The sequence below is a fragment of the Channa argus genome, chromosome 7 (assembly GCF_033026475.1).
Source record: "Channa argus isolate prfri chromosome 7, Channa argus male v1.0, whole genome shotgun sequence".
NCBI lineage: Eukaryota > Metazoa > Chordata > Actinopteri > Anabantiformes > Channidae > Channa > Channa argus.
Genome location: NC_090203.1, coordinates 25,712,038 through 25,727,054, shown reverse-complemented (window position 1 = coordinate 25,727,054; position 15,017 = coordinate 25,712,038). Strand labels below are relative to the sequence as shown.

Here is a 15,017-nt window from a genome sequence, read left to right as displayed (position 1 = left end):
AGAAGATGCGACTGTAGTAACTGCATGAATGAACTTGTGGTGCTTTGATTTAGTCAATCCTGAAATGCATAAAGCAGAATACTAAAAAATGCTCAAAAGTATCACCTACAGAACAAGTATTTACATTCCACTAGAAGAAAACTACAAGTATTTCCTACGTCAATATGTATAAACAGCTTTCCAAGACACAATAGTCAATATCTATATTCCATTTATTTTCTGCAGGTCAGTTGTCCCATGGGCCCAAGTCTCCCATATTATTATTATTCATATTTTGTGTTCAAAAGAGTTCTATTAAAACTATAAAATGACCACAAAAATGTGGCTCAAAAATTCCCAAAGCTATTCAAATGTGGCACACAATGACCAAAATTAGACACAATATGACTATAAACAGGAAGTGACTGAAAATATACAAAACAGCCACAAACAGACTCATCACAAACCAAAAAGAAAGGGTTAGGGGAGTGGCCTCCCCTCCCTCTGTCTGCGCCCCGGAGCCATTTTCTCATAAGAGACGAGTCAATAAAACAGTTTATCTTTTTTCTGTGTAGACTATTACCCTCTGTAAGGCTATAATATAAATAACCTGACCGGGTATCGTATTATGGTGGCGCATGGAGGAATCCAGCCACAGGGAGGCTGATGGCACTGAGGAAAACTGAATATCACACTCACTATTTACTTGTTATGGAAACGGAACTGCTTTTGCAACCCAGGCTAAAACATGGCTCATCCAGTTGGGTGCAGAAGTTTGCGTCCCCTTATTCTGAAGGGGCAAAAAAGGTCAAACTAATCTAATCTAATAGACATCTAATACACGAGAAATAAATGAAAATACATTTTTGCAGTAATTATTTTATAAATGTTTTTTTTAATTCTGCGGATCAATGATGATGATTAGTTTGTTGCCATTTCACAATAAGAGGATGCATCTCTTCATTCCCTCTCTATGCCTCTCTATTGCTCCGCTCTTCATTTCCATCTATGTCCTCATCCCATTTCATTGTTCTGTCACTGCTATTCTCCTCTGCTTTTTATGCACCTTAGAATTGGTCTGTTTGAGTAATTTCTTTATAAAAGTATGCTGTTTGATGGAATGACTGATATAGTCTCTGACAGCAGGCCAAGATTCCACAGTTAAAGAGGAACTGTAAAATATAAGACCATAAAAACAGATCTTGAAACATGCGCCGAGCCACATTTTCCTTTATCGCTTCATGTTTGTCTTCCTCTCCTCTTCCTTTTTGCAGGCTGCATCAAGACGGCATTTTAATTCATTCGTCCCTTCTCTTATTTTTATCTCTTGTACTTCTTCTTTATCATCAAAATAGATCCACCTCCTTTACATTTCAAGAGTCATGAGGAAGATTTCATTCATTTTAAGAGATAAGAAAACCAAAGATTTGGAGATCAGCTGACATCCGTGCACAAACATTAAAAGATTCCATGTCAGAAAGGAATTAATTTTACCCTCATCTCAATCCTCACATGACATGTAACCCATATTTAATAAGAGTCAGGCTGTAAATAAAAAAGTAAAATAAATAGCATTTTACTGTGACAAGATAGTACTTACTATCAGTGCCTCCCTCTGACTAAAAACTAGCTCACAGGTTCCAAAACACATGTTTAACTGACACTGGTTGAGAACCTTTGTGGCTCTTTAATTTAATTTAAAACATCTGCTGGGTCACAGAGGTCTAGGTTTCTCAGACTGAGAGACACAATCTGTGGTCCGTCAATCAATATGAGGAGTAAAACGTACAACTGCACCAAAGTAGTTTCATCGGGAAAAACAGTCCATGCTGAATCAAAACCACACTACACTATGAGGGAAGAGCACTTTCTTCAAAGTGCTATAAAAAATTCAATTTGAAATAACATTTGCACATGGACCTGGTCAACTCAGTCTCCTACTGTATACAGCTAAACTGCAAACACATTTACATGTTAATCCAGAACATAATCGCCACTTGGGTTATGTTCCTATACTCTCTATTATCTGTTGCCATTTACTTTAATTAACAACATATCCTCAAATTGTTAATTGATCATATTCCAGGGGCAACTGTGTGTACTACAAAGACATATTTGCAGTTGCAGTTTAGTGCATGCTGGGACAACAGACAGCGATGTTGAATGGCTAATGATCTTTGCACAGAATTGTCTGACTCATTTAAATCAGTTAATAAACATTTTGTTGTGATCATTCCATTAAAGAAAATTTCTATCAATGTAAAAAGTTCACAAGACAAGCAGAGTCCTACAAAACCTATTTAACCTTAAACACAATTTTTTGTCTTTAACAGTGTGGAAGAAGCAAAAATTTGACAACTGAAGTGAACGACTGATCAGATAACACCAGGAAGTTCTGAGCTAAGACAAACCTGCAGAATGGAGATTACAGCTTGTGCACAAATAAACCTGGACGACATCGAACATATTGCACTGTTAAGGCACAGTCATTGGCACAGTTTGGGTGAGATGCTGGATGTGAAGACATTGTTGGACTGTTGAGACTGAAGAAAAAATTACTTAAATAAAATGAAGCTAACTTTAGGCAAAGCTGTAATTACTGTACGTATCCCTAAGCTGAGACATCATCAGTCTTCACGCTTCTCATGTGCTGCCCAACAATAGCTGCCTGAAAACTGCTGTTGAATTCCAGCCTCAATTTGCTCTTAGTGACATTTCCAACATGTGTGGATGCACCAACGCACACTGAAAAACCACAACTCCACATGAACCACTACACGAACAAACACTGCAAGCACGTCATAAGAATGCAATGCTGAGGAACAACAATGTGAGGCATTTATGTAGGAATAGGCTGTGGCAGTGGTCCAATACACAAACAAGGACTTCCTGCTGCATGTGTCTTCAATGGGAGGAAGGAACCACAACCTTTACCCTCAGGGGTCTCTCTTTCTCTTTCCTTCTCTCTCTCTCTCTCTCTCTCTGCATGTCTTTTTTTTTTTCTGTGGTTGTGTGGACAGTGCAAATGGCTGTTTGAGTTTTAAGGCTTGGTTTTAGGGTTCAGGGTAATATCAGGTGCAGATTAGAGTAAGGGGTAGGAGCTATGGATTGATTAGTGTAAAAATGGGAACACTGTTATAGCATAAAGTTCTCAGGTTTTTCCTTTATGCTACTGAGAATGCAGTGTTGTCTTAGACTTATTCATCACTTCATTAATAAATAACAGGATGATCAGAGGGCATGAGGTACAGAGCTTATTTTGTGCCCATTAGATACCTACCGGTTGCATTCATGTAAATTCACTTAGAGATATTTACCAGTGAACATGTGCAATTTATGATTTGAGTAAATTAAAAGTTGAAGTTGGTTCAGATAATCTAAATATATCAAATATTTCTGAACCAATTCAAGTGAGCAGCTGTCCAGGATGACTGGGTATTGGTTCAATATGTCGATTATTTATAGATTTATACCATCAAGCCAAAAACTAGTGTAGCACACCAATGCTGCCATGCTTCAGTTTTGTCTCACTGAAATAAAAATGATGTAAGGAATTGGCCACAGGTGCATAATCTCATTAAGTCATTAAATCATACAGCAGAAAGATCAGCACAAAAACTGTGTATTTCTAAATTCAGCACATTATAAGAGTTTAAGGGTGGTCTGTTTCAAGACACGGCCTGCCTTAAAACTGGGTCAGGAAAAAGATGACTCAAGTCAGTTTTAATAACCCTACATCATAGGAAGTGAACAAATTAGCTGCCCCACAAGAGCAGCCTGAGACTACTTTACATTGGAGTCCCTGACTACAGAGGTGTTCTGTGTGTTTGGGGCCTGTTCAACATGTGCTGGAGATGTTTCTGATTTGAGTTAAACACAGACAGGAAACCATGCGTCTGAGCTCTCCAGCGTAGTTGGCCTAGATAGCCCCTCCCACACAGAAACACATCTACATAAATACACACCCACATGGACGTACATCAACACGCATGCATATTCAGAGGCTGTGAGAAACATCCAATTTTTTTTCTCAGCAACCAAACATTCAGTGCAGGAAGCACCCAGCTGCATGTCTGTCACCACAATGAGGATTCCCCGAACATTGTTTACTAGTGATGCAAATGCTACATTTCCACTTCCTGTTTATGATGACGGTGCACCGTGCAGTCATTCCACTAGTCAGTATTATCATAATGAAGCCCCCTCCCAAAAAAAAACCCCACCCACAACTATGCAAAGACTTTTCCTGTCAGCGGTTGGAGACAGAGTCAGAGTAGGAGGAGGTGAGAAGATGATAGGAGGAATATTGATTTATTTATAATGGAAAAGAAAGTAGCAGCTAGAGACAACTGGTTAAATATATAGGAAATTAAGATGCAAAGTGGCAAAAACCAAAGCACTAACTGTAGTTACTGATGTAGAGTTGTAACTTGTGGGTTCCTCCCACAGTACAGAGACATGGTAAGTATAAATTTGCTTTTAGGTCTTTCTGTGTCAGCCTTGTGATAGACACTGGATGAAACCATGGAGCAAAAAGAGCTACAAATGCTCAAATGCTCCACAAGGCTCCAAGGTCATAAGTCTCTGTGGGTTTGTCACTACTAAGAGATCCCGTCCGCATTATGCACGTTTTAAACATCTATACATCTACAGCGTTAGCCTCGTTCCAGGCTGTCGGTTTGTACATACTAGGGGAGAATAACAGGTTGTCGTTACACTCTTCCTCAGCACAGGAGCAGAAGTGAGCCGTCTCACTTGTCGTGTTCTTCTCCTTCATCAAACAGGTAGTGCTGTTGTAGTCATCCAGCATAACGCCATACAGTGGCTTGGATGGGTCATGACAGAGAGTTTCGATAGAGAAGCTCGTCTCATTCCTCCTCCTAAGAAACAGAAACATTAACTTTTAACAACTTCCTGTAAATCGGATTAAAGAGCTGAAGGCCACGTTCTGCTCTCAAGTACCTACCAGATAGCGACACAGACCTCGTTGATGTCATTACAGATGGATGTGATGGAGCAGTTGGACATGCAGGCGCCTGATCCGCTACACGAGGACAGCTCCACATCACAAAACTTACACAGCTTTCTCATAGGGAATAAATGGGTCAAATCTGCAGAAAACACACAAGAACTGATCTGGTCAGACAAGTATCACACTATGAATGAAAGAATGCTGACTGATTAATGATTAATGTCTTTAATAGTTAGGAAAATCCATTTACTGACTGAAATGAGACATGAAAAGTCTTTGAATAGCAGTTCCATAATTTAATTACATTGTTTTTCTGGGTTTGTAGTAAAAAGAAATGAACATTGATCAACGGCAAAACTCGTGTGTAACCATGTTCAGAATGTCAATTATTTTCTGTGTGATGTTACACCACCCACACTTATGAAACCTCATGTTTCGGTGACCTCTTGCCATTTACAATAGAAAGGCCATCAGAAAAAAGTTTAATTCCGGAAAAATAAACTAAATCTAATTAACCTTAAAATTTAATAGCAGTTTTTAGCTGAGTACATTCATGAGGAGGAATTCTTTTTAATTTGGGACATGACAAATGTGCCTATACTGCACTTTATATATTCTATATTCCATTAGAAACAGATGAGTCTTCTTAGAGACAAACTGTGCACATGTTGCCCTCTAATGAAACATTGCAGCAGTTCAAGCAAGCATGAAAGTCATTGGAGCTGCCGGCTGTGGCTGGAACCGAAGAGCACAGCTCTAAGACGGAACCAAAACAGTGTAGCTGTGTTCAGTGAAGCCAAAACAATAAGCAGAAAGGTGCACAAAGGGCCCTGTAAAGCTGTGTGGAACTTCAGAGTCTGCTAATAATTCTGTATATTGGAAACGTAAAAAAACTGGTTACTCTCTACATCTTTGAGACGACTACAACCTTAATGTCAAATCTTAATTTATGTGACTACTTTCTGATCGGAGTTTAAGGCTCGAGTATCCAGGTCTGGTTTCCAAATCATACAAAAAGATGCTAATTAATTTGCATCTATGTGTAACTTTTATAATGCACTTCTCCTGCAAATAGCCGGTGATACATTACAACATGTATGCACGGTTCTCTAAACAAGTATCCGCACGACACACTGTAGTTTGCTACTCCAGGAAAGCATGAGTTCTCTGAATTTAACCATAAACAACTGTAAACACAGGCAACCACAACCATGACAACACCTCAACCAGGATGCAATGTGTGTGCCTGGATGCACCACCTCAAATGTGCCGGACAGGACCTCAGGAAACCAACAGGCCATTAAAAAAAGACCACAGAAAACCGCGAACACAGACAGCCACAGCTGAATCAATAGACAAGCCTGTGCCAAGCTACAATCATTCCTTAGACTTCTTCAGACGCACACAGTACCGCAAAACCTCAGCCTCTTTGAAATGCCTTCAAATTTACTTTGCAAACGGGATTTCCTGAAAGAAGTAATAAATCAAGCTCCTTTAAAAAAAATTAAATAAAATGAATGCGTTAAGAACATAATCACATCACAAGGCCTCAAAAACATGACTAACATGGAAAATTATAAACATAACCACAGGCCTAGAAGTGGAAATGACTCCACATGATCCTCCTGCGCATTTACTTTAGATGAAATTAACATTCATTCGTGATCCTGCTTTAGAAATGTCACCGAAAGCTGTTTGCAACCATGTTTGTTGTCAGTTTGATCATGAGAAGGAAACTCAGTCCTGGATGTGGTCCCATTGTTTGATATTAATGCTGAAGCTGGGTATAACTGATTGCCTGTGGTACAGAAAAGCGTGCAGACCTTTTACCATTTACAGTGGGTCGGGTGCTGCCTGGGCGGGTTGTGGAATCAGTAAAATCTTATCCCTGTCATTCTTTGGAGCTCGACTTTAGCCGCCTACTGTACATCTCTCTGATCTCCCTCTGCTCCGTGACCTGTTCAGACCTGCTCCACTGAATCCATTCCAACTGCTTCCCAGCCAAAATGGTGCTGTGTAATAAAACAGATTAAGCCACATTACTCTGTGTTAGTCTATAAAAGCTGTGTAAATATGCCTTTTAAATGAACTTTTTAAATCTAGACAGGGAATGAAGGCTTCTCCATTTTGTGAAGCTCTGTTTACTTTATAGTGTGCAGCAGTTCTGGTCCAGCAACGGTGAGTTTAAGAATCTGAGCACAAGCATCTTGATGGGTTCTGATTCAATTCCTGACAACTCTTGAGTCTATTCAAAGGCAATAGAAAAAGTGAAATGTGTTCCTAGAGTTTTCATCATCAGGAGTTCAGATGATGTCATCTGGAGGAGCTCTGGAAAAGCACATTGACCATGAGCAGGGCGACCATGACTGCAAACTCCATAGTGTGAGCAACAAGACGACATCATTTGAAATGAAGGTTCCTGAAAGTGATATCATCTGGAGGCTGATATCATCGTAAGTGGAACTTTACGATGAAATGCTTCATTCACACCCATTGTAATACTGAGTGGTTAGTGGCACAATAGCATGAACAGTACTGTGATTATCGCAATATGAAACAAATGTCAGGTCATCAAAGCAAATAGAACAAGTGAGAAAGCGAATCTTAGTTAAGTGAACAATAACAAGAGACGCTCATACTGGGAGGAGGAGGCTGGCTTGGTGGTGGGAGCTGTGGCTGGAAACAGCGTTCATAGGAACATAGCAGAGCAGTTGAGGGGCTTTCACACAACGAACAGTTGCCGCTGACACCTCGGTGGTTTTGATGTAGCTGTTTGGCAGCTGTGTTAACATGTGAGAGAACAAGCAGCTGACACTTGCTCAGCTATTTGCCACTGTTATTTACAAGCTTGCCAAATTGCACTGCTGCTCACTGTTTGCCCATAGCAACCAACAACATCAGCTTCTAAGCCCGATTATCTGGGACAATAAAGTTAGATAATAAGTTTAGAAGATTACAGGAGTCTGTACACCTTGCTAAACTTTTTGTTTAATTTAAACTTTAAGACTTTCAGACACTAAAGCCAACAATAAACTCAAGCTTAATGTGTGTCAGTCTGCATATTTCACCTTTGTTTTTATCCAAAAACCATTAAAAGACACAGCAGCCAGACTCTTATGGGTTTACTGGCTGTGTGAGAAAGGTTATCCTTTAAGATGCAAGCGGCTCTTTTTATTTCACCCATGCATCCATTACTGTATCTACAACCATTTAAAAATACTGGATGGAGCGCGCTTGGTAGAGTAGGTGGGGCAGCTGTCAGTTCAGTGGTAATTGGTAGCGGATCTGATGATGTTACTCCCATTTCAAAATAGATAACCCATGCCAACCCCTCACTCACTGAAAGCAGCTTTTTATTAAAAAGTATCATATTACAGTGACTGAGCTGCACACCTGCATGAATTTCAATGGATGTTACTGGTCAGCTGGATGCCAAACAGCTGGAAAATGAGCCACTGACTTCAGTTCTCTGCCAGAAATAATATTGGATTCTACTGACAGAACTACATCAGATCAGCTATAGTCAGGTGTAAAGGAAGGCTTTCATTCAGATTGATGATAATAACCAAAGGCACAATGTCAAACTGTTCACATAAATATCTGGGTCACTGATGCAAGTAAAGTTCTCTTCAGACTTCAGACAGCTGAGTAAAGACAGAGGATATCTGATATTACAGAAACCCACAGCACTGTGGCAAAACGGCCCCTTTCTTGCAAACAACAACAAAAAGCCTGCACACATCTAAAATCCAAGACATAGACAAAACAACTGCATGCAAAGCAGCCTGTGCTATCATCAAATCAAGGGAGATGGCATCACCCCCACAGACCTGTGCTGTAAAGCCCAACCAGAGGAGGACTTCAGGTCTGCAGCTCACGAATCCCCATTAGCCTCCCCACATGCCGCCAGACTCAACTAATTCTTCTCTAAGACATCAACCTGCCTGCTGCCGTGTGTGTTCATACGGTTGGTTGTGTTGGGTGTGACACCTAATCGCAGTCTGCGTGGGCCAGGTTCTTAACTTAACAGGAAGCACTGCTCATACAATGAAACCCCATTCTATCACACAGAGTCTGTCAATGTAAAATAGCAAAGCACTAACACACAACCTCTGAGGCAAATAAAACCTGTTGATTTAGTGCAGCAATGTGCCGCAGACATAGAATGAATGTGAACAGGGGTGAGTAACTAGAGTTACACCGTGTGCAGCCAGTAAGCTCAGTACGTCTTTTATGGGGATGATTAATGTCTGTTGATATACTGTGAACCCAGGCTGTGTTTTCTACGTTTTCACCCTAGAAATTTATTTACAGTACAAGCTTAAGTCCTTGCTGTCTTTAAAAGGGACACTTCAAAATGTTGGTATTGTTTTATTCATTTATATTTTTGCTTTGTCCAATAAATTAGAAAAACATGTCTTTTTTAAGAGTATTATTCAGTGTATCTCGCCACTGCTCCCAAAGTTCTCAAGCGGTCAGACTTAGATATTCTGTACCCTTCAGGACCCTTCAGGATTTCACACTGTTACAATTAATTCAACTAATCCCCAGTGAATTCTGTGTAACTTTGCAATATAAAACATAACACATAGCAACATGGATCCCTTGAAATCTGCAACAATCACTAAACCTCTGCAAAATCCTGCAGGCACTTCAATGTGTACGTTTAGACAAAGGCAGCATCATTGGCATCATTGTTCTCATACTTCCTCGAGTAGTTTGTGCAAGTCTGGAGCATTTAAAACACAACATGAATACAGAAAGTTTTTCTCCAAATCTTTCCACTACTACCATGGCGATTCAAAGCTGCTGCTGAGATGGTTTGATACTGCCCTATCAGTCATTTGTGGGATTGCATCTCACAAATGACTGATAGGGCAAACTCCAAATCAGTGCATGCGTTGCAAACCTGCGGTAATGTACATGCAAGAGCAATTGCATCTGCACAGTTAGTGGTTAGTGCAAGGTAAGTGAGATAAATTAATTTTGGTGAACAGCTGGGAGCAGTCACGTTCTAGAGTTTTATCAACACAATGGGGTTGCCAGGTTGGTGTCTGTTCAGAGACTTACAGTAGATTGTGATGACTGGTCATAACTGGCAACCTGCACAAAATACAGGGCAGGTGTCGGTTTTCAAAATAAGTTCTACCGTGGAACTCTCAGTAAAACTACACTTTTTGTTTTTTATGTACATTTATAAACTGGGCAAATAAGGCACAAGTGCAAGAAAGTAGGTGCTTACAGCAACACTCAATTATTGTACATGTGTCACCTGAAGCTAGAGGCACAAGGTTGCAAGTACTTGATGACATAAACGCAAAGCAGGAAAAAGGTTAGGTTAATAAGTAATCAGAGAGGAACAGCGTCAACAGAGTTGAACAACTCAATCCCGACCAACTGACCCTTTATATTTTTAAAATCTTTTGTATAAAGATTAAAAACAATTATTTTAAATTTTTCAATTTACAGTTTATCAAAGGGCAAACCAAGGCAAAAGGAAAACACCAGCCTGAAATAACAGAGATGTTGATCATAGATAGTTGAGACTGCAGCTTGACACGCTTCCTTCTGAGCGTCCAGCAGACTATGCTGGTGCAGAAAGTCACAGGCTAACTGTGAATGACTGCAGTGGTATGCGGATCACTGATCCAGCTGCTAAAGCACTTTGACAATCTCTCTCTTTTATTACTGCGGCACTTTTTTAATGCCAGTCTATGTATTGGAAATACAGCACGAAAACACAAGTGAGCTCAGTGAGTCACAGGAGAAAGGTGGTGGAGGAGGGAAGTGTGGATTGTCATTAACTGCACTCATAATAGCTCCTAAAGGGACTGTAATTGATATGTGAAATTTCTTTGTGGTCCAGTTACTGCAGGGAGAAAGTCACAGTGAGCTGTTTTCATCTGTTCATCAGAACAATAAATGAGGACTAATAAAAACCTATGTGTCACAGAAATAAAGTCACATTATTGTCCCTTTAGAATTACAGAGGCCTGTCGCTAGGTCTGTTTTCTCTAGAAGGCCACATTTGTAGCCTTTACACTGGGTCATTTTTTGTACCCAATAGTATTCATTATGCAGCACCTTGCCACTTGAGTGCATATATGTCATGTTCATTTACTTTGTCAATGATGGCTGACAAGGTAATTATTGACTTCATAAATGCAATACCAAATTTTCACATCAACAACTCTGTTTAACAGATTGTCTCCTAAAACTGTAGCTTAAGTGAATATGGTAAATCTATGTACCTTTTATTATTTACATTGAGGTCCAAAATTTATCCCTACTGGGTATATTAGTTTAGCTTGTACCTTGGGGGACAGAAATGGACCACTACTGTGGCCCTATTTCTGAGAGTGTTCATTTTGTGGCACCAGAAGACAATAAAAATCATGTCAATACAAAAAGAAAATATAAACTCACAGTCTTGTGGATTTACAATAGGTTTATTTTTCTCTTTCCTGCCTTGAACAGCCCATGAGAACTATAGAAATATCATCGCATGATGTGCTTACCAAGACATAACTTCATATGTGGATATCAGCACTAAAAATGCCCTGACCTAACAGCTGAAATATCTTCTGCTATTTCCTCTCTTCTCCTGTTCTCTTCCACTTTCCATCTTTCTCTGAACTTCTGAGGATGTGAGCTCACAGTGGACACAAGGACAGGCAGGAAACGTGACTGCAATTTATCATCTCTACACAGGAAAAACGGCTCTCAACTGCTCCAGCAAGGTTGGAAAAAGTGGAAAATCTGCAAACCAGGCAAACATTCAACAGGTTGGGATCAAGTTGTGTTTTTTATATCTGTGTGTGCTCTTTCACTGGTTTACAGGAGGCACAGCGTGTGGAGGTGTTTCAGTGTAAACCCCCTGAAACAGATAAAATAGGATTTTTTTTCCTCAGGCCCTGTCACTGAAATGAGAGGAGACAACTGGCAAGAGGTGGAGCAGTGCTACATAACGGCCACAGCAGGTGGCTCACTTCTGTTTCTTAGGGTCCTAAAAGACATAATTCCATCTCTCTCCCTCTTAATCCATTTTCTCCAACTTGCCCCCAAATCTTCCCATTTCTCCTTTCATTGTTTTTCTCTTTTAACACACTTAACACATATATTTTCATCTGCCACCTCTGCCTTTATCCTTCCATCTTCTCTTTGACCTAAAGAGTCAGTCACTGAGACAGGGAAGAGCATAACGGGGAAGTTGCCTAATATGGTAAAAAAGAAAAAGAGAGGTTCTAATGGGTGACTTCTCGTCTTCTTTGAAGCCCACAAATTCAGCGGGGCTCTGCAGAGCTGCACGGGGCAGCCACACATTCTGTTTCACAAAGGAGGATATGCTGTATAATAAGTCAGGGGATAACAAAAAGAGACTGTTTTCTTATGTATTCATTGTTTTCCTACAGTTTTTCCTTTCAGTCATAATTTATGAAGGACATCTTCAAAATGTGTTCTGGCACTGTCTTGGCTAAGCACTGGGAATAGGAAATGTACGAGGACACTGTGGCCTGTGCTCTGACACCGTGAAGATTCCCTGGAAAGGCAGGAAGAAGGAACCTTCCGGTTACAGACAGACCACTGGGCGGATGGTTATCAACATCAGATGAAAGCAAACAAAGAAGAAAAAAAAAAGAGCCCAGCCTCACTGTTTGGATAACCGAGATATCAAGCTGCTACAATACTGGGAGAGTGGTGAGCAGCTTCCTCCAGCCTGAGGTGCTCTGAAGAAGTCAGCAAAATAAGGATTGTGTGTTTGTGTGTGTGTGTGTTGATGTGTACTTGAGTAGGGGAATGGGTCATGTGGGTGGATGTTTGTGTACTCTTACAAAACCAGTGTGTATGAGTGTGTGTGGCTATTTGTGACACATAGAATGAAGAACGGCAACACATTGGTATGTGGGATTTCCAGGTTCAAAATAGTCCTACCACTGCAGGGGGGAAACAGCAGAGATTAGGAGGTGGGGTAAAGGGTGTTAAAAGAACTAACATTAACTAAGGTTAACGTTTTGTATTCTCATCTGAATTGTTTGTTGAATTTGCCCACCTGTCAAATGTTTCTGTGCTTCACTGCCACTGTGGGATTACAGGGCAGAGGGGAAAGGAACACAAAGATATCAAATGTATCAGGCTAAAACTCTAAATGGCGCACAAGTAGAAGGTGTGATGTAATAATAACACGCAGTGTGAACATCATGCAGCTTCGATAAACAGCTGGAACACACCAGTAAGGAATCTAGTACTGACGCACAATGTAAAATTATTAGACCAACATTAAAGGAGCATTCCCACAATTCAGCACAGTCAGCACTGCTTCAAGTCAGAGGACTCATGAGAGACAGATCTGAAGAAACACAGCAGAAGTTGCCATATCTTGACTTATAGTTCCAAAGCATGCAGGAGCAAAACCATGCTATATAGATACTCTGGACACATCAAACACAAATTGAAATATCTATAAAAATTGTTATTATTTTAAATTTTATACGTTTTCCCTCAAACCATTCATTATACAATTGTTTATTGGGATTGGAGAGTGCTTCAAGCAATAATATAATGGGGAATAAATGGTAAAACCTATGTTAAAAGATACACTCTATGAAACCCAACTGTAGTCAGTTATCATGCATTAATGTCAAAATGTTTTCTTTTTAGATCGTTGCTTAGATAAAAAATTCACTTGCCCTCACTGTGCCTGATCTCGACATAATCAGCGCACTTACTCATTGCATCGTGATATCTAATACTCTTATCTGATCGCATGGACGAGGGAAAGTCCTGCTGCTCTGCAGTCGTGCAGTAAGTCGGCTATGTCGCGATGGAGACATCTTTCTCATGAACCATACGCGGAAAAACACGTGCTGTTTTGAACCAGCCACAGCAGAGAGAACCACCGCAGAAAGGAGCATAGCTGAGCAGTGTATCAGTCCCACTATGAGTCACCTGTTGCGCCCGCTTGTTCTCGGTCCCCCCCCCCCCCACACCCCCTCCGAGAAACACAAAAGAAAAGTTCCCCCCACTCATACCAACTCCATAGTCCACGTTTGGGTGAAGACACCGAGCTAACACTATAGGGTAGTTTAGTGGGTTCAGTCATGGAAGTGGTAACTCACCAGCTGTCCCGGGCTCCATCAGGACAGAGACGAACAAGATGATTACAGCTCCGGGTGAGGATAAAGAACATCGGTGTCTCTCCATGTCTGCGTGGTCTCTATCCAAAGACGTTCATTCAGAATGAGAGGACCTAAAAGTCCCGTGGAGGAAAGAGTTTAGTGTGCGCTCCGCTCCACTCAACAGCTGGAGACTCACTGCTGAAGATTTTATACACACACACACTCTGTGTACAGACAGACACACACATTGCTGTGACAGGAAACCGTAGGAGGGAGGGAGGGAGGACACTCTCTCTCTCTCTCTCTCTCTCTCTCTCTCTCTCTCTCTGTGTGTGTGTGTGTGTGTGTGTGTGTGTGTTTACTTATCCAAATAGAGGAAATCTGAACAGTAAACAGCTCCACATACCTACATTTACATAAACTCCTCATGAAATGTTGCCAGTCCATTTTGTGGAATGTTACAGCCTCCAGAGTCACACCTCCACTGATTTTCATGTGAAAAATGTAAGAATCCTGCATACAAAAAAAAAAAAAGATAAAAGACTAAATGTCCCACATACAAACAACACATTGATCTATAGAACTCTACACAATTGCCCATGATCATTAATTAATATATTGGGCACATTGGAGCACATTGTGTCACGCTAGAGGATCTCAGCATTTTGAGGTTATAAGAACATCTCCATGTACTTATTAGTAAACTTAAAATGTGTTCAGTTTTATCCTCTGTACTATTCTTACTAACGTATGTCCCGTTTAATTAAAGCTTTGAAAAGAGGATTATTGATCAAATCAACGTTCAGTGACAGTACAGAAAGTGAGCCCACAGACAGATAGGTAATGACTCTGGCACTGCCTGGTTATATGATGCAACAGGTCTGGACATGTTGCTCTATACCAACACTGGAACTGAGTCACACACTCTTTAGAGTCACACAGCCCCCACT

The 15,017-nt window shown here is 40.5% G+C and overlaps 1 protein-coding gene across 5 annotated transcripts in view; it reads right to left on the bottom strand.

Moving 5' to 3' along the window:
• The window catches only part of LOC137130355 (TGF-beta receptor type-2-like), a 29,323-nt gene extending 15,031 nt beyond the window's left edge, over positions 1 to 14,292 (bottom strand). The window contains exons 1-4 of one of the 5 annotated variants that reach the window (XM_067510409.1): positions 14,068 to 14,285; positions 6,775 to 6,963; positions 4,946 to 5,090; positions 4,669 to 4,859 (exon numbers count right to left, since the gene is read on the bottom strand). In XM_067510409.1, the coding sequence (XP_067366510.1) occupies positions 4,669 to 4,859; positions 4,946 to 5,090; positions 6,775 to 6,784 (346 nt within the window). In that variant the 5' untranslated portion in view covers positions 6,785 to 6,963; positions 14,068 to 14,285. Of the gene's footprint in view, positions 1 to 4,668; positions 4,860 to 4,945; positions 5,091 to 6,774; positions 6,964 to 14,067 lie in introns of all 5 variants that reach the window. The other 4 variants (XM_067510411.1, XM_067510408.1, XM_067510412.1 and 1 more) reach the window with 4 other exon arrangements.
• Positions 14,293 to 15,017: the final 725 nt, after the last annotated feature.